The sequence below is a fragment of the Malus domestica genome, chromosome 11 (genome assembly GCF_042453785.1).
Source record: "Malus domestica chromosome 11, GDT2T_hap1".
NCBI lineage: Eukaryota > Viridiplantae > Streptophyta > Magnoliopsida > Rosales > Rosaceae > Malus > Malus domestica.
Genome location: NC_091671.1, coordinates 6302957 through 6326403, shown reverse-complemented (window position 1 = coordinate 6326403; position 23447 = coordinate 6302957). Strand labels below are relative to the sequence as shown.

At 38.8% G+C, this 23447-nt stretch overlaps 3 protein-coding genes and 1 long non-coding RNA gene across 4 annotated transcripts; 2 read left to right on the top strand and 2 right to left on the bottom strand.

The window, feature by feature from the left end:
- Positions 1-2429: 2429 nt before the first annotated feature.
- Positions 2430-3659, bottom strand: LOC139189399 (uncharacterized mitochondrial protein AtMg00810-like). The gene has a single exon (XM_070808345.1). The coding sequence runs from the start codon at positions 3657-3659 to the stop codon at positions 2430-2432; it is 1230 nt and encodes a 409-aa protein (XP_070664446.1).
- A 5284-nt stretch (positions 3660-8943) lies between these two features.
- On the top strand, positions 8944-11804 carry LOC139189314 (uncharacterized). Its single transcript, XR_011573097.1, has 2 exons — positions 8944-9220; positions 10415-11804. It is a non-coding gene; the product is annotated as an uncharacterized lncRNA (long non-coding RNA).
- Positions 11805-18297: 6493 nt separating this feature from the next.
- LOC103447414 (pleckstrin homology domain-containing protein 1-like) lies at positions 18298-19308 on the top strand. The gene has a single exon (XM_008386602.4). It carries the CDS (start codon positions 18588-18590, stop codon positions 19023-19025), a length of 438 nt encoding a protein of 145 aa, XP_008384824.2. The 5' UTR covers positions 18298-18587; the 3' UTR covers positions 19026-19308.
- A 1454-nt stretch (positions 19309-20762) lies between these two features.
- On the bottom strand, positions 20763-22639 carry LOC103447410 (UDP-glycosyltransferase 71K1-like). The gene is made up of 2 exons (XM_008386595.4): positions 21989-22639; positions 20763-21813 (listed from the first exon to the last, which is right to left on the bottom strand). The coding sequence occupies exons 1-2, from the start codon at positions 22527-22529 to the stop codon at positions 20918-20920; spliced, it is 1437 nt and encodes a 478-aa protein (XP_008384817.2). The 5' UTR covers positions 22530-22639; the 3' UTR covers positions 20763-20917.
- Positions 22640-23447: the final 808 nt, after the last annotated feature.

The following is a 23447-nucleotide window of genomic DNA, read 5'->3' as shown; positions in this document are numbered from 1 at the left end:
TGATTTAAATATAATAATTAAAAAAAATGAATGTAGCTAAATTACAAAATACTCATTAGTTTCAAAAAAAAAAAAAAAAATTAGATTCAAGAAAGATACCAAACAACCTTTATGTTGTAATTGTGAAAGTATGAAAAATTTCCTCGAGGTTGAAAGTTAACATACGTTTGCAATGACGGTTGAGTCATTTAATCACCTTTTCATTACCATTTTGAAATTGGGAGGACCTCGAACTTCTTCAACAACTGGTTTTGTATAAGAATAGAACACCATGATACCAAAAACATTTTCACTAAAAACGTTTTTAGTCATTTTAAAAACACTTCCAAACGAGTTCTATAATCCCTTATCCACAAGAGTGACTTCCATGGCACCATGATGAACCCATTCCACACGTGATGTTAGAGCATAAGTAAAGTACAATAGAGTGAATTCAGAATTATACAATCATAGGTAATCTTCAGTACTAAGATTTGCCAAGAATCCTCGTCGATACGAAAGCTCAGCTACTAGAACCTGGAAGGGCGAAAAACAAGGGTGAGTAGACCTGAAAATAAAGTTTAGTAAAACCTTTTAAAAATGTAATAACCCCTCGCTGTAAAATAAGTATAGTTTCCGAATATACATATTACGTTTAGTATGAAAATACTTACCGTAGCCTGCAACGTCTTGAGAACTTAAAATGATATTAAAATTCGTAAATAAGCATATAACTTCTAGAAATCATCAAATCTCGTAGAAATAAACATATCATATTGAGTGCTCATTGACATATGCTGACACACGAGTTCATGCAAGGATATTCTGACATGAACATGACTGGGTGTAATAATGATTTACGCTCTAGTACTACAATCACATGAAGACTGGCGTTATACACATCGCATACGAGTTCTAATTGCCTATTGCAATCTAGGACAGGACTGGCACCTACAATGGATCCAAAGTGAGCGTACGGTGCGATGTGAACGTATATGTAAAGCATGGCCCTGGCACGAGCGAGTACAAACACCAGTATAACACACGATTAACAAATATTGTAAATATAGTCGTCATGCAATGGTAAATCGATAATTCGCGTTGACATAATAATAGTCAATAAATATTAATCATGGCCGTAAATAAAAATCCCATAAAGTATGCATACCTGTGCATTCCATAGGATTTAACAGAATTTTGTAAATTTCGTCAATACGCTAATTCTTATAAACGTTAATATAATTTAGGCGTACGTAGAAAATTTGTTATTAAATATATAATTGGAAACTAAATAAATATATAATATTTCAAGCAAAGACCCACTCACAGATCATGTCGTAGGGTCGAACCCACCTCGCGGGTTTCGAAGATCCTTGCGATTCACCTAGAAACGAAACCATTAACGTAAATATTTAACGTACTAATGTATAAACATATTTTGCGTACAAAGTATGGTTAATAAAATAACTATTTTAAAATGATCGAATTTTGGAAAACGGACAGCGGATTCGGGTTCGGCACGTCGAGAAACCTAAGGCGGGACCTCGGGTTCCTCCACGCGTTGCCGCACGCTCCGACCACCCTCACGCGTCCATGCACGCCCATGCGTCTGCGAGTACGACTGTACTCGCCTTCCTTGCGAGTTCTGCAGATTTTTCAGGTTTTTCCCCCAATTTTCAGAGCTAATTTCTAGCTAAAAACCTAGCCATTTTCAGTGTTCTATCTATATATGTGAAGCTTGTAATGAGGAGAGTATGATCATACCATCACGGGGACAAATTGCGGTTTGAGATGGCCGGAAAAACATCTTGCAAGTGGCATATGGTTTTAAATCTCTAGAAATTTGGGGAAAACCCCCCCCCCCCCAAGATTTCCTGCATCAAAACACGTTCACTTTTCACATGGGAACTTAGAAATCAAACCATTCCATTAAGAGGAAGAGAAATGATGGTCCTCAAAGCTTACCTAGGCTGAGGATGACGGAGTCGCGCTGGAGAAAATCAATTTCGAAACGGACCTAACCTATCCGTGCACGCCCAGGGAGCTGCGATCTCAATTGGGGTTTGGTGGTTGATCGAGTAGTGGTAGTCTGGTAAGGTGGCTCGTTGGAGGAGTGGAGGGTGACTGGTTTTGGCATCTCTACACTTGCAGAGAGAGATAGACGAGATAAGTTAAGAGAGTTACAAAGGGGAACAAGTCACAGCAGTCAGTGGTGGTCCTCGTGAAATTCACCGGAGGGACGGCAAGTGGTGGTGGTTATGGTTGATGAGGTTCATCAAGAAGAGAAAAGATATAGAAACAGAAAACTTCAACAGTAAGTTTTCTTGATTGTATTTACTTGACTGAGAACTTTACACATTGCCTAGGAATATATATAGCCTTTGGCTATTTACATAGATACCCCTAACTACTTTATAACTATCTTAACTAATCACAACTAATACAATCAGTTAATTTACAGTAACAAAATTATTAACAGTAGCAGACTTAGATGACTTGTCATTCTCCCTAATACACCCCCTCAAGCGAGAAGGGGGATCAGAAATGAGGCCAATGGGAAGCTTGGAACACAGATAATTAAATCTGGTTTTAGACAGAGACTTGGTGTGAAGATCAGCTAATTGGTCTTCACTGCAGATGAACTTGACTTTGAGAAGTTGAGCCAAAACCAATTCTTTAATATAGTGATAATCGATCTCAACATGCTTTGTTCGAGCATGAAAGACAGGATTAGATGCTAAAGATATTGTTGATATGTTGTCACACCAAAGAGTAGGGAATGTAGAGAAATGATAGTGCAGATCTTTGAGAATCTTGCAAACCCAAGTTATCTCAGCAGCTGTGTGAGCTAAGGAGCGATATTCAGCCTCTGTAGAGGACCTTGCAACAGTACTTTGTTTCTTGGCACTCCAGCTGATAAGATTGGAACCCAAAAATACACAATAACCAGTGGTTGATCTCCTGTCAATTGTGCAGCCAGCCCAGTCGGCATCCGAGTAGGCAGAAAGATGGACAGAACCTTTAGTGAACCACACACCATGTGAGATAGAGCCTTTGAGAAATCTGAGAACCCTTTTTGCTGCCTGGAGATGTTGTTCCCTGGGAGCATGCATGAATTGGCAGATTTGGTTCACAACAAAAGCAAGGTCGGGTCTAGTCCAAGTAAGATATTGTAAACCACCAACAATGGAGCGATATTCAGTAGGATTGGACAGAAAATGGCCACTGTGATCTAATTTCTTAGAGCCAAGGGGAGTGCAACAAGGTTTTGCACCCTCCATATTTGTTTTCTTGAGAAGATCCAATAAATACTTTGTTTGATGGAGAAATATACCCTGTGAAGATCGATGTACTTCTAATCCCAATAAATAATGAAGAAGACCAAGGTCTTTTACTGGAAATTGAGCCCCAAGTTGCTGAATGAAGTGTTGACAGAGGTGAGGATAGGGTCCGGTGACAAGAATGTCATCAACATAGACAAGGACAATGACTAACTGAGGACCATTGAGAACAAATAAAAAAGCATCTGAGGATGATTGGGTGAATCCAAGAGAGTGAAGAGCTTGGAACAGTTTATCAAACCAAGCTCGAGGAGCTTGTTTGAGGCCATACAACGATTTCCTCAACTTACACACATATGTAGGGTGTAAGGGATCAACAAAACCAGGGGGTTGTTGCATGTAGACATCCTCCTTTAAGTCTCCATGAAGAAAGGCATTACTAATGTCCAATTGATTGAGAAACAGAAAACTTCAACAGTAAGTTTTCTTGATTGTATTTACTTGACTGAGAACTTTACACATTGTCTAGGAATATATATAGCCTTTGGCTATTTACATAGATACCCTTAACTACTTTATAACTATCTTAACTAATCACAACTAATACAATCAGTTAATTTACAGTAACAGAATTATTAACAGTAGCAGACTTAGATGACTTGTCATTCTCCCTAATAAAAGAGTATGAGGGAAATAGAGAGAGAGTGAAATGAAAAAGATGGCAAAAGAAAGAAAAAGAAAGAAGAAAAAAAAATGGAAAGAGAAGAGAGAGATCCGAGACTTCTCAAAGAGGGGACACGAGACAGAGCAGAAATAGGGTATGGGCCCCACGTGGCTCACAAAATAATACAAAGTATCTCTAAACATAAAATTACCAAATCGCATTTCACATTCGTTAGAGCAGCTTTAGCGGGAGCTTTTGCTCGATGGACAGGCTTCAGCACAGGGCCTGATTGCCCGAGGGAGGAAGTCTAGCGTTGGCTGGCGAGGGGGCCCGAGCAAGCTCGAGCGCCAGGCCCGTGGATTCATGCCGACCCGAGCGCCTAAGGTGGTTCTGACGTCAGACGCCTTTTTTAATTTTTTTTTCTGTCAGGTTCAGAAGCGGGTGAGGGAGGAGGATATGGAGGTGAGTTCCGACTAGGACATGTGGGGTGCTGACGAGGTATTTAATGATGAAATGGCGTAGTGAAGAAGTGCGTCTAGGACGGCGGGTGGGAGGGGGAGTACGGAGGTGGGGGTGAATGAGGAGGTGGGGAGGGTTTGAGGGATGGTGGTGCTGATGAGAGTGAGGGTGAATGTAAGGGTGAAGAAGGTGAAGAAGAAGAGGAGCCACATGCGGTGGATTCTGCCGTTTGTGGTGGGTTTGTGGATTGCTTGGGGGTGGAGGAGGATAAGCTTTGTGTTTGTGGTGGCGGGTGTTGGTGATCTTCATTTCAACAGAGAGAGAGATAGAGAGTCAAATGCTGCTCTTTGCTTTGTCATTTTTTAATTATCTTTGTATTATTTTATAAATAAATAAAATATTAATATTTTATTGCCAATTGTCAGGGCTATTCAGTGTAGGGGTGGAGATGCAAAAGGCGGTTACTGTTTGTTGAAAAAAAAAAACCCACCGCATCCAAGTGCCATGCATGCTTTGAATGCTTCCAGATCCCATACATGCATTAAAAAAATAATAATAGAAAAAGGGGAAAAAGAAGAGGACCACCCACGTGAAGTCTTAAACTTGGAAATCCAAGTTGACAAAGAAGAAAACAGGAACAAAAAAAAAAAATATATATATATATATATAAAGGGAGAAAAGAAAACACATGTTTCTTCCTACAACGTGGAGCAAAACTCCCCATCTTCTGCAAAACGTGGAAAGTTTTCTGCAAGATATGGAAGGTTTTTTGTAGAGACGTGGGAGGTTACACAGTCAGTGGGAGAGGGTGGCGAAAAATATGGCCTCTATCTCCCACGTAAAGGCTCCAGAGGCTTCCTATGATGCCTATAAATAGGCATCAGTTGCAGTGGAAATTGAGGGGAAACGGAAATAAGAGAGGAGACACTGCAGAAATTGAGAAGCACAGAGAAGACAACAGAGAGGCAAAGCAAGAGAGCAAAGGCACAACAAAGGAAAAAAAAAGAAGAAGAAGAAATCAAGAGCTACACGCAAGAACAAAAGGCAGGAAAAGCTACACAACATTTGAAGGTATAAAACCATCTCATTTAATTTTTTGGGTTGTTTCCTTCTTCTGCTTTGTAGGAAGAAAAGAAGCACTTTGCTTCTTCAACTTTTCCCACTCCCCAGCATTCTCGAGTTGCAGTCCAACAAAGCCAACGAAATCACCACTTCCGCTCTCCGCTGCTGCAGTTTAATCCCATGAATTTCTTCGGGGTCTAAACCACCCTGTGAAATTTCGATCAAATCCAAGAGCTCCGCTCCGTGCCGCTGCAGTTTAAATCCCATGAATTTCTTCGGGGTCTAAACCACCCTGTAAAGTTTCGATCAAATCCAAGAGCTCCGCTCCGTGTCGTTGCAGTTTAATCCCATGAATTTCTTCGGGTTGGTCTAAACCACCCCGTGAAGTTCCAATAAGTGATCCATGCTCGTCGGTCCGCAAGTGCATCTTCAAAGTTCCAAGCTTGGTCCCTATGGAAAAGGCAGGAAGGAAGCAATCTATACAAAATATATAGCTGTCGTGTACCGTTTTCCCACCTGGAGGAAAGTGATATGTTGGCAAGACTGCTCACTGTTAAATATTGGTTCAAAGTTTAATCAAAAGTATGGAGACAAAATTTACAAGCCAAAAGCAAAGGAAAGAAGAAAGAACGGGTGACACCATTACCTCCACTGGGTAGTCCAAAAACTCAAAAGAAAGACAAGTCAAACAAGTCTTTTCCACAATGAAAAAAGGTCCAGCTTTCATGCTTTCAAAGTACTATTTCAAGGAGTGGATTCCTATGAGACTTATGGTCTAGAAGGTTTACAAAGGAAAAGATGGTTTGCAAAGGAAAAGTTAGTAAATTGACAGATGCTACCAGAAAAAGGGAAAGGAAGGAACATGTTGTTCAATAGCTCCACCCAAAGTTCTTTATGTCAAGAATTCGAAAGATAAGAAGAAAATGGAAAAGATGGTTTGTAAAGGAAAAGAACTCCAGAAAAAAGGGAAAGGAATAAAACTTATTGTTCAAGAGCTCCACCCAAAGTCCTTTATGTCAAGAATTTGAAAGATAAGAAGAAAATGGAAAAGATGACTTGTAAAGGAAAAAAACTCCAGAAAAAGGGAAAGGAAGAAAACTTATTGTTCAAGAGTTCCACCCAAAGTCTTTTGTGTCAGAGATTCAAAAGATAAGGAAAAAATGGAGATTGCAAAGTCTGCAAAGGAAAGCTGCAGTAGAGAAGAAGAGGAAGAAACTTGTCTTCTAAATCATGCATGTGTTCACTTAAAAAAAATGGTCAGTTGTCTTCCATGCAAATTCAAAACAAATGAAAAGGAAAAATATGGTTTTCCTCTCCAAACATCACCACTTGAAAGCCCTATTTGGACTTAGAAAATTCGAAGTCTTCAAGTAGAAGAAGAAAGAAGTTGGGTACAAAACCTTAAATAGGTGCAGAAGAGAAAAAATGAGTTTAAAACTTGAAAGGAAGAGGAGATCCAGCCAAAAGAAATAAAATAAAATACAAAAGTTGCTTTTGTCAAATCAAAAGTAATGTGGAGGTGGTCTTCTTTTCTTAGTTGCATGGGGAGTCCTACTTAAACTTGTGAAGTTCAAAGTCTTCAAAGAAAAGAAAGTGAATAAAGTCTAAGGTTGCTCACGTGGAGAGCAAAAAAAAAGAAAGCCAAGCCACTGCTCCTTGCCTAAATTATGGCCACCAAGGAGCTATTAATGAAATTGGTAGAGAACTCTTGCGGAATAAAAATCTGAAGCAAAGCTTTCAAATACGAAGCAAGTTGACCTCATAAAGCAAAGTTGCCAATCAGAGGGGGTTTATACTGATTAACAATTAATTGGTATATTTTTCCAAGTGAAGTCAATGGATATGATCTCCAAAGTAAATTTGTTCATCGTATCAGTTGGCATATAATTGATACAAAATTTCTACAAAGCCAAATCCAAATCAAAATGGCACAAAGCCGCTTCAAATAGCACAAAGTCATTTCATAATGAATGAACTACGCCGGTTTGATTCCGTTAAGGATACGTAGGCAGTCTGATATCAAAATTTTAGATGCAACCGTGAAACCGAAACGAATCCCTAATTTATATAAACTAAATTCACTCCTGCTATCAAATACCAAAATGGCACGAAGCTGAAGAAAAATTTTCAAAAGGCACGAAGCCGCAACAAATCTCAAAGGCACGAAGCCGTATCAAGTATCAAAAGGCATGAAGCCATATCAAGTATCAAAAAAGGCATCAAATCCGAACAAGTACCAAATACCAAGGAACTACGAGTGACTTAATCTCTCAATGAGGGTACGTAGGCAATCTAGGATTCTACCTAGGTGCAGTCACAAAATCAAACAAACACCCAAATCCTCAAGTTATGATTTATTCAAATTAGAATCAAAAGGTATTCCTTTCCAAAAGAAGGGTTGTAATTAATAGGCACGTAGCCTAGAATGGGTCGAACTCGAATTAATAAAACCGTCTTCGGAAAAATGAACGAGGGTGAAATTGTGTCGAGTGAATTATTTGTTTACATATTATGTACAATTTTTGCTCAACATTCATTAAGGGAAGTTACTGTTCACTGGATGGATAGCATAGTGGATAGCCCTAGGGGGCCTCCAACACGGTGTAACTGCTCTTAGTCTGTAAAATCTCCATTGTAGCTCCAAATTTGATTCCGCTTATGCCTACGCGTTCGTATCGTCGAGTACTACGCCAATACGCCAAAAGACTAAGTCATATGTCTCTCTAAACGGTGGTTAACCGAAGTCAAAGTCCTTACCTCTAGAGGCATTTTCATCAATTCTCTCATTTAAATTTAATAAAATCGTAAAATTAGGGATGGGTTGTTACAATACAGAACTAATCCAGACGTCAGGCAAGAAGATTTTTGGGTTGGAAAATTTGGAAGCATCTTTATTTTTCCAGTCGTTAGATTGGATTAACGTATCAGATTTCTTTGTCTCATAAAATCTTCTTGCCAGACGTCTGGCTAAGATCATTTTTGTCTTTTATACATAATATTTTACTTAAAGAGTTAGTTAACCTTAAAACTTCTCACTTAGAAGAAGTGAAGAGAATACACAGTACAGCACAATATTGGTTGATAATTTTCTTAAACGGTTCATAAGGAAAGATGATGAAATTTAGTGTGATAGGAAAAACCTTTGGGGAAGTACATTCAAAACTTTTTTCTTCTCCAATTGCATACTTTGTTTATATGTGAATTTCAGATTGAATGAATTAAAAAAGAATTTAAAAACACAACTAAATAGGAGAGTGCACAATGAGAAAAAGAGTGCTAATAATGTTTCTAAAGCATGAGTGCAAGTAGAAACTTGTCCAAAATTTCTCCCCTGCGCATATGGGTTGTGCGCATGTGTCACAATTACTTTGTTAATATAATGTTCGAATCCGGTTATAATGTCGTCATTCATGTTAGTCGAGTCACTCCATGTATTGAGTCCAATTTTAATATAACGCTGATTTTTTAGTCTAAATCATATGCAGCCTGTGCGCACAACCTATATACGCAGGTAGAAGAGCTCGAAACTTGTCAAGGGCAAACCTTATAGCCAGCCCACTACAAGAAAGCATTGGCTGGCCCAGTCTTAACAAGCCCATCACTCTTCACTTCCCTCCATCTCTCTCTGATTCTAAATTTTGTTTGTTTATTAATCAGAGAGCATTCTTCCGTACTCAGTTTGCTGAACAAGTTTTATCATCTCCTTCTTCTTTGAAAATAACTTCTTCGGCCTCTGACCCATCTGATCTTCCATCCTTTCTTTTCCTCTCAACAGGTATTTCTTTTTTCTCATCATTTTTTTCTTGTTTATTGGTATTTATAATTTCCTGTTATGCCTGGAAAATTTGTGTTAAATTCGGGAAATTTTGGTAAATCTTGTTCACTATGACATTCTCTAGAATTATGGGTTTAATTATTGCTCGAATTGGTTCAAATTCTACTTGGAGGGGTTAAAGGATCAAACTTTGACTAAAGTTGCAAAAAAATTATTTTCATTTTCATCATCAGGGGTTAAATTTTGGCTATTTGTTACAGATTTCGCTAGTAAAAGTAAAATCTGTCAATTGTTGACACACTTTGGGCTAAAACTAATACTAAAACCTGTCAAGTTTGCAACTTTGGCTAAAGTTGCAAACTTTCTTTCATTTTCCATTATTAGGTGTTAAATTTTGGCTATTGTTTACAGTTTTCCAAACTGAAACCTGCCAGTTATTCCCAAACTAATATATAACTCAATAAATAATCCTTCATGTAAGAATCCTGTGAAAGTTGCGACTTATTTTCCCCTTTGATTGTTTATTGGCCAAAGTCGCAAACTTTTCATGTTTTCTTGTTAGGGTTTTTAAAACAATTCCCAAGTGAAACCTATCAATTTTTCATAGGTTTCTCTACTTGTTTTCCGGTAAGAATTGCGTGAGATTGCATAAACGGAGGTTCAAACTATGAACATAAAGTAAATGTGAAATACATATGCATAATTTGTTCCGTGTGTATCATTTCCGGCCAGAACTGATGCCTCTACTGGGGACCCCTTCTCCTCAAGCCTTTTTTTGCTCTTGTTAATTGGCACTTACTATCTTCCATGAATTTTACTAGTATGTGGTTATGCTCTGAGTTAAGAGCTTTTGACGTTTAGTTGGAATTTGTACGATCCAATTTATGTAGTTGTAGGATGTCTGAAACATGAAGTTGATCTGTTTATCAGTGTTGAAATGGTTGGGCCGTTCATATAGCATATTTGATGAATCTGTCTTGTTTGAGTGCAAATCTGTTTTCTTTTCACACTTGGATGAATTATCTAATTAGCGGTAAAGATTTTGTATAATGATTAAAAATTAAAATTGCTGTTGCTCATAAATAGTTGAATATATTTGTATTTGTTTCTTTTTTAATGAATATAACGATGGGCGATTACGTATCTTTGAGATCTAAATTAAAAGTTCCTGAGTCCTTTGTGAATATATTCAAGGGATGGCAGAGGTTGGAGAGAGCTCAGGTACAAAACCCAGTGAAGAATTCTGGGCCAAGCTTGTTCCATCAGACTCGAGATATCTGGATGTTCAGATTAGTTCAGATGAGATTGTACTTTGCTCAGAGATCTTGTTCTCTTCTATCCGCAAATGCAAATGGTGCAAGATAACAAGGAATTCAGACCACTCATCTGCCACAATACAAAATTAAAGTTCAAATGCAATGGTTGTTGACGGGAATGTAATCCAAGCTGAAGACACTATTGTTATCAGTTGCGTGAAATTACTTCAGGTCCCAATAAGGAAGGATATTAGCTACAGGTTCAATGTATTGCGTGGTCCTGAAAATTGTCAGCAGCAGTTAAAGATTTCTATGGATGCCGAGCATGCAAAATCCTGCATTTGCTTGAACATATGCTGTGATGTTGTTACCCTTGCTCCTTGCTTCCATAATTTCTGCAACAGATGCTTCTCAGAGTGGTTAAAGAGATCACAGGAGAAATGTTCAAGTGTACTCTGTCCCCAGTGTTGAGCAGTTGTACAGTTTGTTTGGAAGAAATCACTTCCTGCTTAACGTTGCGGAGGAAATACTAAAAGCGGATTCTTCAATAAAACGCACCAATGATGGAGTGGCAATTTTAGACTCTTATGCAACAATACAATCTAATCTTGTCGTAAACTGTGGAAAACATCTTCGCGGAAAAAGGGCTCGCTCCTAGGTGGATGAAGAAGCTGATAATCCATCAAATCCATCCCCTCGATGTGGTACTGAATGTGGTGTTAGATCTCAATCTACCACGGACACAATATGTGTTTATCTTACATTTGACAACATGCATAGTCTGTAGTAGAAACTAAGATTTTTATCACATCCAGATTACTAAAAAAGCACAATGCTCGTGATGGATTGCAATATATCACAAGCGTTGACCCGTGGTAATGAGCTGATTAACACTTCTATCTTGATCAGGTCTTCAGCATCAAGGACTGCCTTTTTAAGCTCGTGCATCCACAGCTTCACATGTGGGTTACGTAATTGCTTTTGCTCGGCATCATCATAAACAACACTGACAGACGTCAACTTGATTCTCAACTTCTTCAGCAACCCATCAGTCAGTTTCTTTCCTCTGATGAAGTTCTTGACCTCCTGAAAATCCAACTTCACAAATACTTGCTGGAAGAAACCCGAAAGAGCGGCTCCACCTACCACCGCCAGCGCCATGATCGATCTCTTCTTTGAAAATGGAAATTTTGTGACACAGTTGAGAGAATGTATTTCAACTAATCAAAGACGCGTAAGAATCTGGTCTTCACCGCGTAGACTTAAAAGGTGATGACTATTGAGAACTGTTTTTCATTGGAAAATAATTAGAGTACATATAGTATTTATACAGAGAGCTATACATTTGACAACTCATCAAAACAGACCTATAACTGTCCTATAACTGTCCAATAACAAATTACAACAGAAAATCAAGGTAAACTATCCTTAATATGCCCCTTCAAACTGAACGTAGGCAACCGAAGTGATAGTTTGTCTCTGAGCAACAGAAAACAAGACTTGGATATAGATTTAGTGCAGATATCTACAATTTGATCATGTGAACACACAAACTGATCAGTGACAACATTAGAGGAGAACTTTTTCCCTTATATAATGGTAGTCAATCTCCACATGTTTGGTCTGTGCATGAAATAAAGGATTCTTGGCTAAGGAAATCGCATAAATGTTATCACACCACAATTTAGACAAGGTAGAGACGCACTAACATCAACAAGTAATTTGCAAAGCTAGGAAATCTCAGCAGCAATGTTAGCTAGAGATCGATACTTTGCTTCAGTGGATGATCGAGCTAGGTTGTTTGCTTTTTAGCACTCCAACTAATAAGAGAGTTGCCCTAAAAAATGCAAAAACATCTTGTTGATATTCTGTCCAAGGCATACCCTGCCCAATCAGCATTTGAGAAGGCATTAATAGTGAGAGGACTTGAAGTTTTTGGAAACCAGAGACCTAGATCAAGTGTGCCCTTCAAATATCTCAATATTCTTTTAACTGCCTGCAAATGAGATTGTCTTGGTTGATGCATGAACTGACAGACCAAGTTAACAGCAAAGGAAATATCTGGTCTGGACCAAGTAAGGTATTGCAAACCTTCTACAATGGATATGTACTCTTTTGGATTAGAAAGCATGGGAGAGGAATGATCCAGTTTAGATGTACTGAGATGTGTAGCACATGGTTTTGCACCTGCCATGTTTGTCTTAGTAAGCAAGTCAAGGATATATTTGGTTTGTGATATAAAAATACCAGAAGATGACCTTTTGACCTCAATGCCAAGGAAAAAATGAAGAGAACCCAGATCCTTGATTGGAAAAAGAGCACTCAGTTGAGCTATTGTGTCATTGCAAGCTTGTGAAGATGGGCCTGTGACCAAGATGTCATCAACATAGACAAGGATAAACACCAGAGAATGATCATTCTTGACAAAGAGAGAGTGATCATTCTGTGAGCCATGGAATCCCATAGATTTAAGTACATCATGAAGCCTTTCATGCCAAGCTCTAGGAGCTTGCTTGAGTCCATAAAGACTCTTGTGTAACTTGTAGACATGATTAGGCTTAGTAGGGTCTTGAAAACCGGATGGTTGCTGCATAAACACATTCTTAGATAAAGTTCCATGCAAAAAGGCATTACTAACATCTAACTGATTAAGAAACCAATCATACTGAGATGCAAGTGTGAGAGGAAGCCTTATGGTCACTGGTTTTGCCACAGGACTGAAAGTTTCTCTGTAGTCTAAGCCTTCCTGTTGATGGAAACCCTTGGCTACTAAACGAGCCTTATATATATCAATAGTGCCATCAACTTTTCTTTTAATTCGGAACACCCATTTACATCTAACAAGATTTTAAGATGGGTGAGAAGGAACAAGAGACCAAGTTCTTGTGTTAACCAATGCATTAAATTCCTCCTGCATGGCCTGTCTCCAGTGAGGGTGTTTTAAGGCTTGGAGATAAGTACTAGGAAGATAATCTGGAGAAATATAAGAGGGAATAGGGTGTTTAGTGGTTGAATAGGCTTTAGGTTTAAAAATGCTTGATTTAGATCTTGTTTGCATAGGGTAAATGTTTTGAGGTAGGGGTGGTTGTATAGGTGAGGAATGAGTAGAGATGGAGTTGGGAGAGGTAGTGTGTTGAGGTGAAGATGATTGGTTAAGGGAAGGTACAATTTGGTTGATAGGTGGAGAAGGGTAAGGTGCTGCAGTGAGCTTGGTGAAGGTGAGGGTTGAAGGTATTTGAGAAGAATGAGTAGGGGCTGAGGATAAAGAAGGTGAAACCTGAGAGATTTGAAGAAATGGGAAGGTCAGTTCATCAAATATGACATGCCTCGAGATATAGACTTTTTTGGATTGAATGTCAAGACATCTATAGCCCTTATGATTGAGACTATAGCCAAGAAAGACACACGGCTTACTTTTAGGTTCTACTTTAGAAGCTGCATATGGTTTTAACCAAGGAAAACACATTCACCCAAACACTTTAAGTGTTGTATAATCTAGAGACTTGCTAAAGAGTTGTTCCCAAGGACAGGATCTGGCCATGGTAGGCAATCTGTTTATAAGATAAACTGCTGTGGAGAATGCTTCAACCCAGTAAATATAAGGAACATTAGAAGCAGCTAAAAGCGTTCGAGTAATTTCCACTATATGTCTATGTTTGCGCTCTACACAACCATTTTGTTCAGGTGTGTGAGGGCAAGATAGTTGATGATGAATACCATTGTCTTTAAGATATTGAGTGAACACAGAACTAAGAAGTTCACCTCCAAAATCAGATCGCAGAGTAACAACCTTAGTATTTAACAAAGATTCAGCAAGAGCTTTGAATTCAACAAAGGGTTTGAATACCTTAGATTTACATTTGATAGGAAAGAACCATCTATATCGAGTGAAATCATCCACTATAAAAAAGATAATACCTATAACCAGATACAGAGAGAAGTGGAGCTGGACCCCAAAAATATGTGTGTAAAAGTTCCAATGGTCTAGTTGTAACACTAGAAGCTGATACAAATGGCAGTTTTGAACTTTTACCCAAGGCATAATTAGGACAAAAAGTTTTATTCATACTAGTAGTAAGAAGAACACTAGACTGAGAAACAAGTTTATGTAAAACTTTGAAAGAGGGATGGCCCAATCTTTGATGCCAAATCCCTGGGGAAGCTTTGACAGTTGCTGCAAAAAGCTTATGTGAACTAGCATTGACAGATGTAGAGAATGGATAAAAACCATTTTGCACAGGTCCCTTAAAAAGCGTAATCTCAGAAGTAAGATTCTTCATAGTGAAGTGAAAATGATATAGATGAATTGAGCACCCATTATCAAGTGTAAATTGATTTGCAGAGAGTAAATCTTGCTTTAAATAAGGAACATGTAACACATTATTCAAGGCAAAACGATGATGAGGAGTATGTATGTATGAAGAACCAGAATTAGAGATAGGCAAACCTTTGTCATCACCAATGTAGACTTGCTCAGGTCCTGTGTAGGGTTCTGGATACTAGAGATTCGCCAAAGAACTTGTCATAGTGAGCTAGCTCATGAATCAATAAGTCATGAAGGAGAGGCATTCTGTGAAGGATTAGCACACATAGTCATCTAAGAATTTCGATTGCCAAACTGAGGATTCATACGATGAGGGCATTCAGATGCTTCATGTTCATACTGGCGACATATTTGACAAGTGGTTCTTTTCCCAGAGAAATTGGAACCTGAGCGACCTCCACGATTATTCCTTTGATTGTAGCGGGACGCTGAGTGTTGCCACGATAGCCAGATAAATCTCCCTTATTCTGAGAAAACCTAGGGTTTAATTGATTTCGATCTTGAGGACGGCCTTGATACTGATTGAAATGAGATGAATTCTTAGCAAGAAAGACGTGAAAACCAGAATTGGAAATCGGTGTAGGTAAAATTCTAGATGATGATCCAAGATTCAAATTGAAAGCCTGAAAAACACCAGAGGAAGTAGTAGCTTTCTTGCGATTGGTAAGTTGAATTTCTTTGCTCAGAAGCAAGCCATGAAGCTCATCAATTGTTGTAGAACCGAGACGGAATTGAATCGCATCAATAAAGGAATCATACTCGGATGGCAGGCCATGGAGTGTAACAGAATCAGTTCAGAGTCCTCAACCGGAGCTCCGGCTATGGTAAGAGCATCAAAGATCTCTTTAATTTGTTGAAGATAATCAACAGCGGTGGATTCTCCTTTGTAAATGTTGCGAATGCGAGATCGAAGGTCATGAATGTGAGACTAAGAGGCCGCTGCAATGCGCGATTCAAGCTTAAACCATAGCTCTCGGGATGAATTTACACCAACATTATATGGAATCAACGATTCAGAGAGAGTTGAGTTGATCTAGATGAGAATATTTTGATCATTCTCAAACCAAGCAATGTACTCAGGATTCAAGATCGGATTACCAGATGAATCTCTAATGACTTTAGGTGGAGCTTCAATAGAGCCATCAACAATGCTGGTAAGAATATAGCATCGAAAAATTGAAGCAAACAATGCACTCCATGTGAGATAGTTGGTGGTAGTGAGTTTGATCGGAACCATTAAGCCGATATTCTGAATTGTAATTGAAGTTGTAGAGGCGGTGCCAGAGGAATTAGGACATAGATTTGTCACCGAAGAGGGATGAACTGGTGGTGCGGAATCAGAGGATGGAGGAAAAGCAGACGACATTGCTGAGAAATTAGGGTTACAGAGAGAAGAAGAATGGAAGCGTGAGAGGAAAGATGCAAGAAGGAAGAGGATCGAAGAGGATTGAAGTCGGTCGTGAGACAGAGGCAAAATATACCATATTGAGAAATGTTTTTCATTAGAAAATAATTAGAGTACATTTGATATTTATACAGATAGCTATACATTTGACTACTCATCAAAACAGACCTATAACTATCCTAACTGTCTTATAATTGTCCAATAACAAATTACAACAGAAAATCACGATAAACTATCCTTACTAATGACTTATGTAGAAATAAAAGCGCGTTACAAATCTACAACACATGAGAACCACTCGTTCTTATAAAGTAAAAATCTTTACATCATTTTTTGGTACTTTTTGGATTTCACTTGTCAATAATTTAATTCTAGTGGTGGTGGTCGGCACAGGTACTGTGGGTCTGATCGGTCTGCACCCTTTGCTGTAACCCAGTTTGAACAACAGCCTGACCCACGTTGGCAGGTGTTACCCATTTGCCAAACTGCCTTATTTGTCAGGATTGTAGTTCGGACTTTTAGCCGAGTCGATTTACCCATGACGAGTCGATCGTCTTTGGTTGCTCTATGGAGCGCTATGCGGGTCCTTCTCCTTCTAATGTTTATTTGGGTAGGCAATACTATGTACATTACCCACATCGGCACCCTTCCTCTTTCTCTTGATTCTTAACTTTCATCTTTGCATTGTCTTTTTTCTTCCCGGCCTTTGTATTTTTTTTTGTTGTTGCTCGTTTCACCCAAGATAATTTAATCTTCTTTGTCCTTGCTCCTCACATTTATCAAACTTATGACTTACTTACCAGCGTGTTACTTTTCAGACCTCCAGTAAAGATGAGCTTTATCATTTGTCTCTTTCTTCCACCATCTATGAGGTTTTTACTTTTTTCTTCACTTTAAATACTTTGTTGCCATGGTTTGTAACATATTTATTCTATCGTTATGGTCTTCCAAAGTGACAAGGGTACTAAATATGTGAATCAATCATTCTCTACCTTGTGTCATGAACATGGTATCGAACAACAATATTCTACAGATGTATCAGCTGTATTCTACGAATGTAACAAACATAAAGATTTAAAGAATTAAGAAATATGCATTGGACTCATTCCACCCAAACATAGAAGACACATGAAACTTGAAATGAAAAGGTTTGGCCAAATCTACTAATACTATTACACTAATGCAGCATTACTTCTCCCAATCACCATCAATTCAACTATCTCCTTCGAAGCTTTTTCCTCACATATCCCTTTCGTTTCACCCTGAATTTCCACAAAGAAAAAACCAAAATTCTAGAAGTTCAACAACCATGAGAATGAGACTTAATGCATTAATATTGAAACTCTTCACTTTTATAAAAGAAAAATGGAGTATTGGTCTTGAATTGTGATGATATTGTTGTTTTGGTATTTGAATTAGAAGTCCAATGAAATTGATATCTAAATTTGACAAAGAGAATTGTTATTGGCATTCTAAAGATCTCATTTTTCACTCCAAATTTTTTATAATTAGTAAAAAAATTACACTTAGGAGGAGTGTATTATGCTAATTTTGGAGTGCTAATAACAATTCTCTTGACAAAATGCGGAACATCAGTTTTATTGCCAACTTGTACATAAAATTTTTTAAATTAAGCACGTTCAATGACATTCTACCTTAGCGGGGTAGAGGATGTTCTACTCTAAGGGAAGAGAAGATTGAGCTAAGCCACACAATGTGTCATCAATAATTAGGCATTGAACTCAACAAATATATAACGTTTTCGTCATCCATGCCTAAAAAATTTCAGTTACAAATGAACAAAAATATCTCTAAAATGTAATAGTAGTCGGTAACTCATATACCAACTTTAAAGAACTGTTAATTTCATGAACCAAACATTCTATTGTGTTGCAAGGGATCAATGCTCTCATTTACTTTTATCTTCGCATGTACTCACAATAAAATTCATTTATGCATTAATGTGTTTCAAAACTTTACATTACGAAAATAAAAGATTTAGATTACGAGTGAAAGTAATCAATCATTCTAGTAGTTAAAGTCTTTATCTTCAACTTACTGTATTTCGAATTCAAACAGCCCCTTCGATTTATTTAGTGTAGATTAGTGTTCTTGTAACATGCGACCTTTCTAGTAGCACACATGTTACCACGTACACAGCTTCAAAGCCACCTAAGCAAATTGAACCGCGGTCACAACGGGACAGAACAGCGTTTGATATCAACCGGCCGTCTCGGTTTGCGAAATTAAACAAACAAAAAACCGGTTTCTGTTTCCGGACAGAAAAACATAAAACCTTTCTCTCCCTCCGCGGTCTCACTTCCGACCAATTCCTCAACTCTGCCCACACAAACCCACCTCACGCGCCGCCCAAGTAAAAAAATGGAGGGCCTGTGGCGGGCGGCTACGGGCCAAGAACCGAGCCCGGAAGACTACACCGGAATCGAGTTCTGGTCCAACCCTGAACGCGCCACCTGGCTGACCAAACAAGGCGATTACATCAAGACGTGGCGGCGCCGCTGGTTCGTCTTGAAACAGGGGAAGCTGTTCTGGTTCAAGGATAGTTACGTGACCCGTTCGTCGACGCCGCGCGGCGTGATCCCGGTCGGCACGTGCCTGACGGTGAAGGGCGCCGAGGACGTGGTGCACAAGCCGTGCGCCTTCGAGCTCTCCACCACTAATCATGATACGATGTACTTCATCGCCGATTCGGAGAAGGAGAAGGAGGAGTGGATCAACTCGATCGGACGGTCCATCGTCCAGCACTCCAGATCGCTCGCGGATTCCGAGGTCGTCGATTACGATAGTAGCCGACAGTGATCATAAACTCTCGATTTTCATGGTACAGTAATAATATGACTATAATTTGTGTTTTTTCCCCTTAAACTTGATGTAATAGTTGTCGTGTTTGATAAAAATCGGAGCTTTTCTTGTTTTCTTGCTGTCGAATTTGGACAATGTAGGCTGAATTTTGTTTCTCTGTTGCTTTTTTCGTATGTAGATGATATTTTGTGTGATTGAAAGGGCAATTCGTATGATTTTTGCCAAAAGGTTTAAACTTTGGTGTTGTAAATTGTGAAAATGGAGTCTTGATTCTGTGTTAGCTGTGTTCACTTATTGGTGCTTGTAGAATTTGCATTCTTGGAGTGAATAGAGTTACATTTTCCATGAAACTGGATGCTTTACGAGTGTTTTTTCGATCAAGATTGTCGGTATAGTTTTTGAATTTCTGTGCTTTGGTCAAGGAATTTCGATGTCTTGGAGTTGAATCAACCTTATTAGTCGTGTTGTCTTCGTGTTTGTAGCTATACAACTAGTTTTGAGAAGTTTTGTGTTGCTGTGTGAACTTTATAAAGGTGCTAACAGAGCGCATCTGGTCGAATTTGGTTGCTAAGGGTTGTATGGTTTAGCGAATTTAGAGGAAGATAGGTTGGGAAATCAACTGTGTTGGATCAAAGTCGCCATGAAAATGTTATTTCGTTCACTCCATAAAAATCCTCATTGACAAAACGATTTTAGTCCTCATTTTAAACTTAATCATCCAAATCCAAGTGTAAAGAGTTTGTTTGTTAGTATTGAGTTGAGTCTGTTTGCATCTCTATTAAAGCATGATGTAGCCGTATACAGGATATACCGCATTTGTTCGTTTGCATCATGTAACCCAAACATGTGTCAGTTTTTCTTCAATCTAGTTCAAACCGCAGATGATCAAGTTTCAACAGTGTGATTACTAGCAAATAATTGACGTTACTGCATATAAATGTGATTTTGGAGTATGTTTTGAAGCGTCGAACAAGTCTCAACCTTGAATACAACCAAGATGCTTAGCTAAAAATGTTAACAGTAAGATTGAAACTGCGTTTGCATAGGGTTTTAGTTGCAGAGGTGTGGGGGAGACTGTTGACTTGGTTCACTTATGTAGTGAGCTGTAAAAAGAAGGTTTTTCTAGCCACGGGAAGAAACTCATGTAGAACAAGTACTGCATTCGCCTCTCATAGGAATGGGTTAGGACCTAACCTACAAACTTCGGCCTCCAACTCAACAAAATTCTTGGTCATTCAATAAATCCCGTACTTTGATTCGTCCAGTGAGTCGCTAACCAATCCAAACCAACATTCTGGCTCACCCGAATCGAACTAAACCAATTTTATTTGTTTGGTTACAGTTTGGGAAAATCATTACTGAGATGGTAGGCTTCGTTTCGTTTCTTGTTTGGGGTGATCACTAGGTTTGATTTGGTGGAGTGAGGCTATGGTTGATTTGATAGCTAAAAATGAGAAAATGATAAACTGAAGTTCTTGGTCTGCAAGAATTGATGTCAATTTGATAAACTGGAAGCTTCTTGTTATATGTTTCTCATATGGTTCCAATCTATCCTTATACTCAAAAACTTTCAACCTAGGCATGGTATTTAACTCGAATTTTTTCTCAACTGTCTATTCAGTAAGCAACCTTACTCAACTACTTTCATTTGCGAGATTTAAATTCAGAACCTACTTGAACAAAGTCGGGACTTGATGTCACGCACAAACTCCAAAAACCCTCTTCTCGAACAAATTTAGAAACTAGTTTCGTTTGATTTATCGTTGTAGAACGAAAATATATAAATTACTAGCCGATAAATTCATAAACAGAATACAAGAACATGGAAAAATTAGTACATTCATGAGTTCTTAAACTTACAGAATTAGCAACCCATACTACTTAAAACCCTAATTCTCACCAATCACATCCTCAATAAATCTCCCAACAGAAGCAAATGAAGACCCCCCATCCTTCACAGCTTTTCTAGCCATCTTTCCCATCTCTTCCACCTTCTTCCTCACCTCACTATCCTTCTCCATCACACCAACCACAGCCCTCTCAATCTCGTCCGCCCCCACCACGTCACCGCTGCCTGTCTTGTAATCCAGCCTCATCTCCAACGCCATCCCCAACTCCCTCACCATCCTAAAAGCATTGAGCTGCTGCTCTGCATACATGGGCCATGTCGCAATAGGGACGCCATGCCACAAGCTCTCCAAGATCGAGTTCCACCCGCAGTGTGACACGAACCCTCCGGTCGCACTGTGGGCCAGGACCTCCACCTGTGGGGCCCACCCACATATCAACCCTTTCTTCCCATTGGTCCTCTCCAAGAACCCATCTGGCAAAACTTCTTCAAGATTTGAGCAATCACTTGGGACTGTGCCTTTGGGTGACTGCATGCGCAGGGACCATAAAAACCTCTGCCCACTTTGTTCAAGCCCTAAAGCTATTTCCTTCACTTGCTCTGCCCTAAAGCTTCCCATGCTACCAAAACACAAAAACACAACAGATTTCTGAGGCTGGTCATCAAGCCATTTGATGATCTTGTCGCGCTGTGCCTGGTCTAGGTTGGAATGTGCCTGACCGTCATCCAGGTCGATCCCTGGCCCAACTGGGTACACCGGGGGAATTCGGGTGTCATTGGAAAACAATGTGATAGCATGTGTCTCTAACTCTACAAATGTGTTTGCTACAATGCCTCTAGTTTCTCTAAATCTTGAAGCCAACTTGATGTAAGCAGGGCGGCTACCATCTGTCAAAGCCATCGGCAAAACTCTAGGAGGAACCGGGTGGACAATACCTAGTTGTCGAAAATTTTCAAAGCGTTAGAATCCAACTCCAAGAAATCAAAAATTTTCAATTGGAATGAAGTCTAAAAATTTGCTGTTACAACGTGTCTTTAAACATTGAACACTTTTGTCTTGTTGGTGCTAAAGGGGTTAATTCAAAAGCACCTGTGATTGTCACAAACATACCTGGGATTAACCATTCGGGATCGGATTCTTCAACCGCAACCTGGTTTTTTTCATGAAGAATTGGAAGTTGGAGCATGAGAGCTAGATATCCTGCATTGCTTGGCATGAAAAGATAAGAAGGAAGATTGAGTTCCTTGGCCACATCAATCATGGACACACAGAAGAAATCAACCACCAATGCAGCAACACGAATCGAATCCAAACTATTAGCATTGAAGGAGACGAGGTTGGTGATGATTTTCTTGACATTGGGGACGTGACCCTCAATGTAAAGACAGATGAATTTTTCTGGTGACTGGTGCGTCTCTTGTGGAGGTTGATGATCTTGAGGTTCTTGGACATCAATGACTCGGATTCGGGGTTCTGAGGCTGCAATCGATTCTGTGTATGAATTTATAGTGGTCCGGAAGGGTGACTGGATGGCAAGAATGGTGATCAAAATTCTGTCATCGCGATCGATCAAACGCCTTGTGAACTGCAGTGCTGATACAAGGTGGCCTTCTCCTGGTGCTGGGATGAACACTAGTTCCACTTTCTTCATCTTTCTGACTTGTTCTTTCACTCTTTCTGGTTTATATCATAGTGCTTAATTTCGCATTATAACAATAATATACATAATCAAATAACATAAACAGTGTGAAAAGGAGACAAAGAGTACAGAAAAAGGATTGACCGCATTTGTTAAACTTAATATTATATGGCCCTCCCTCGCGTCATTGCTCACGTACTATTATTGTCATTTTTCTCACTGACGGACCTACCTAACGCCAAGAGTGGGCAAAAAAGGAAGATTGTCTACCCTCCTATTTGTTTAGATACCTTTTTTATTTTTTTTATTTGTGCAGTTACGGTTAAATCACGTCAATATTTTATATTCTTATTATTTTTTGTCTTATTATCATTATAAAAAAATTAATATAAAATATGAACGTGAATTAACCGTGACCACACAAAATAAAAGAAGATTAGAAGGGCATCTATACAGGGGCAAACAATCTGCCTCACACCGGAGAAATTATATTATACTGCTTAATTTGAATTACGCATTAATACAATAATATACATAATTAAAGGACAGAAATAAACAACAAGGATTGATTGCATGTGTTAATATTATATGGCCCTTCTGTACCAGAGATTTTCCAGTGTAATCACTACACAAGGTGGTACATTACGTGTTACTATACAAATGGTGAGATATGTGTGTTAAAAAATTAATCTCTCAAAAAATAAAATTTCTCACCACTTACATAAAAACACGTGGTGTACCATCCGTATTCCCGTCACAATGAAAATTTTCTACTCCCCTACGTCATTACTCACCTACTATTATTTTCATTTTTCTCACTGGCGGACCTACCTAAGGCCAAGAGTGGGCATATGCCCCCACACTGCATAAACTTTTGTTCAATGTTAATGTAATTAATGTATTAAACTAGTACGTGAATCAAAAATCAAT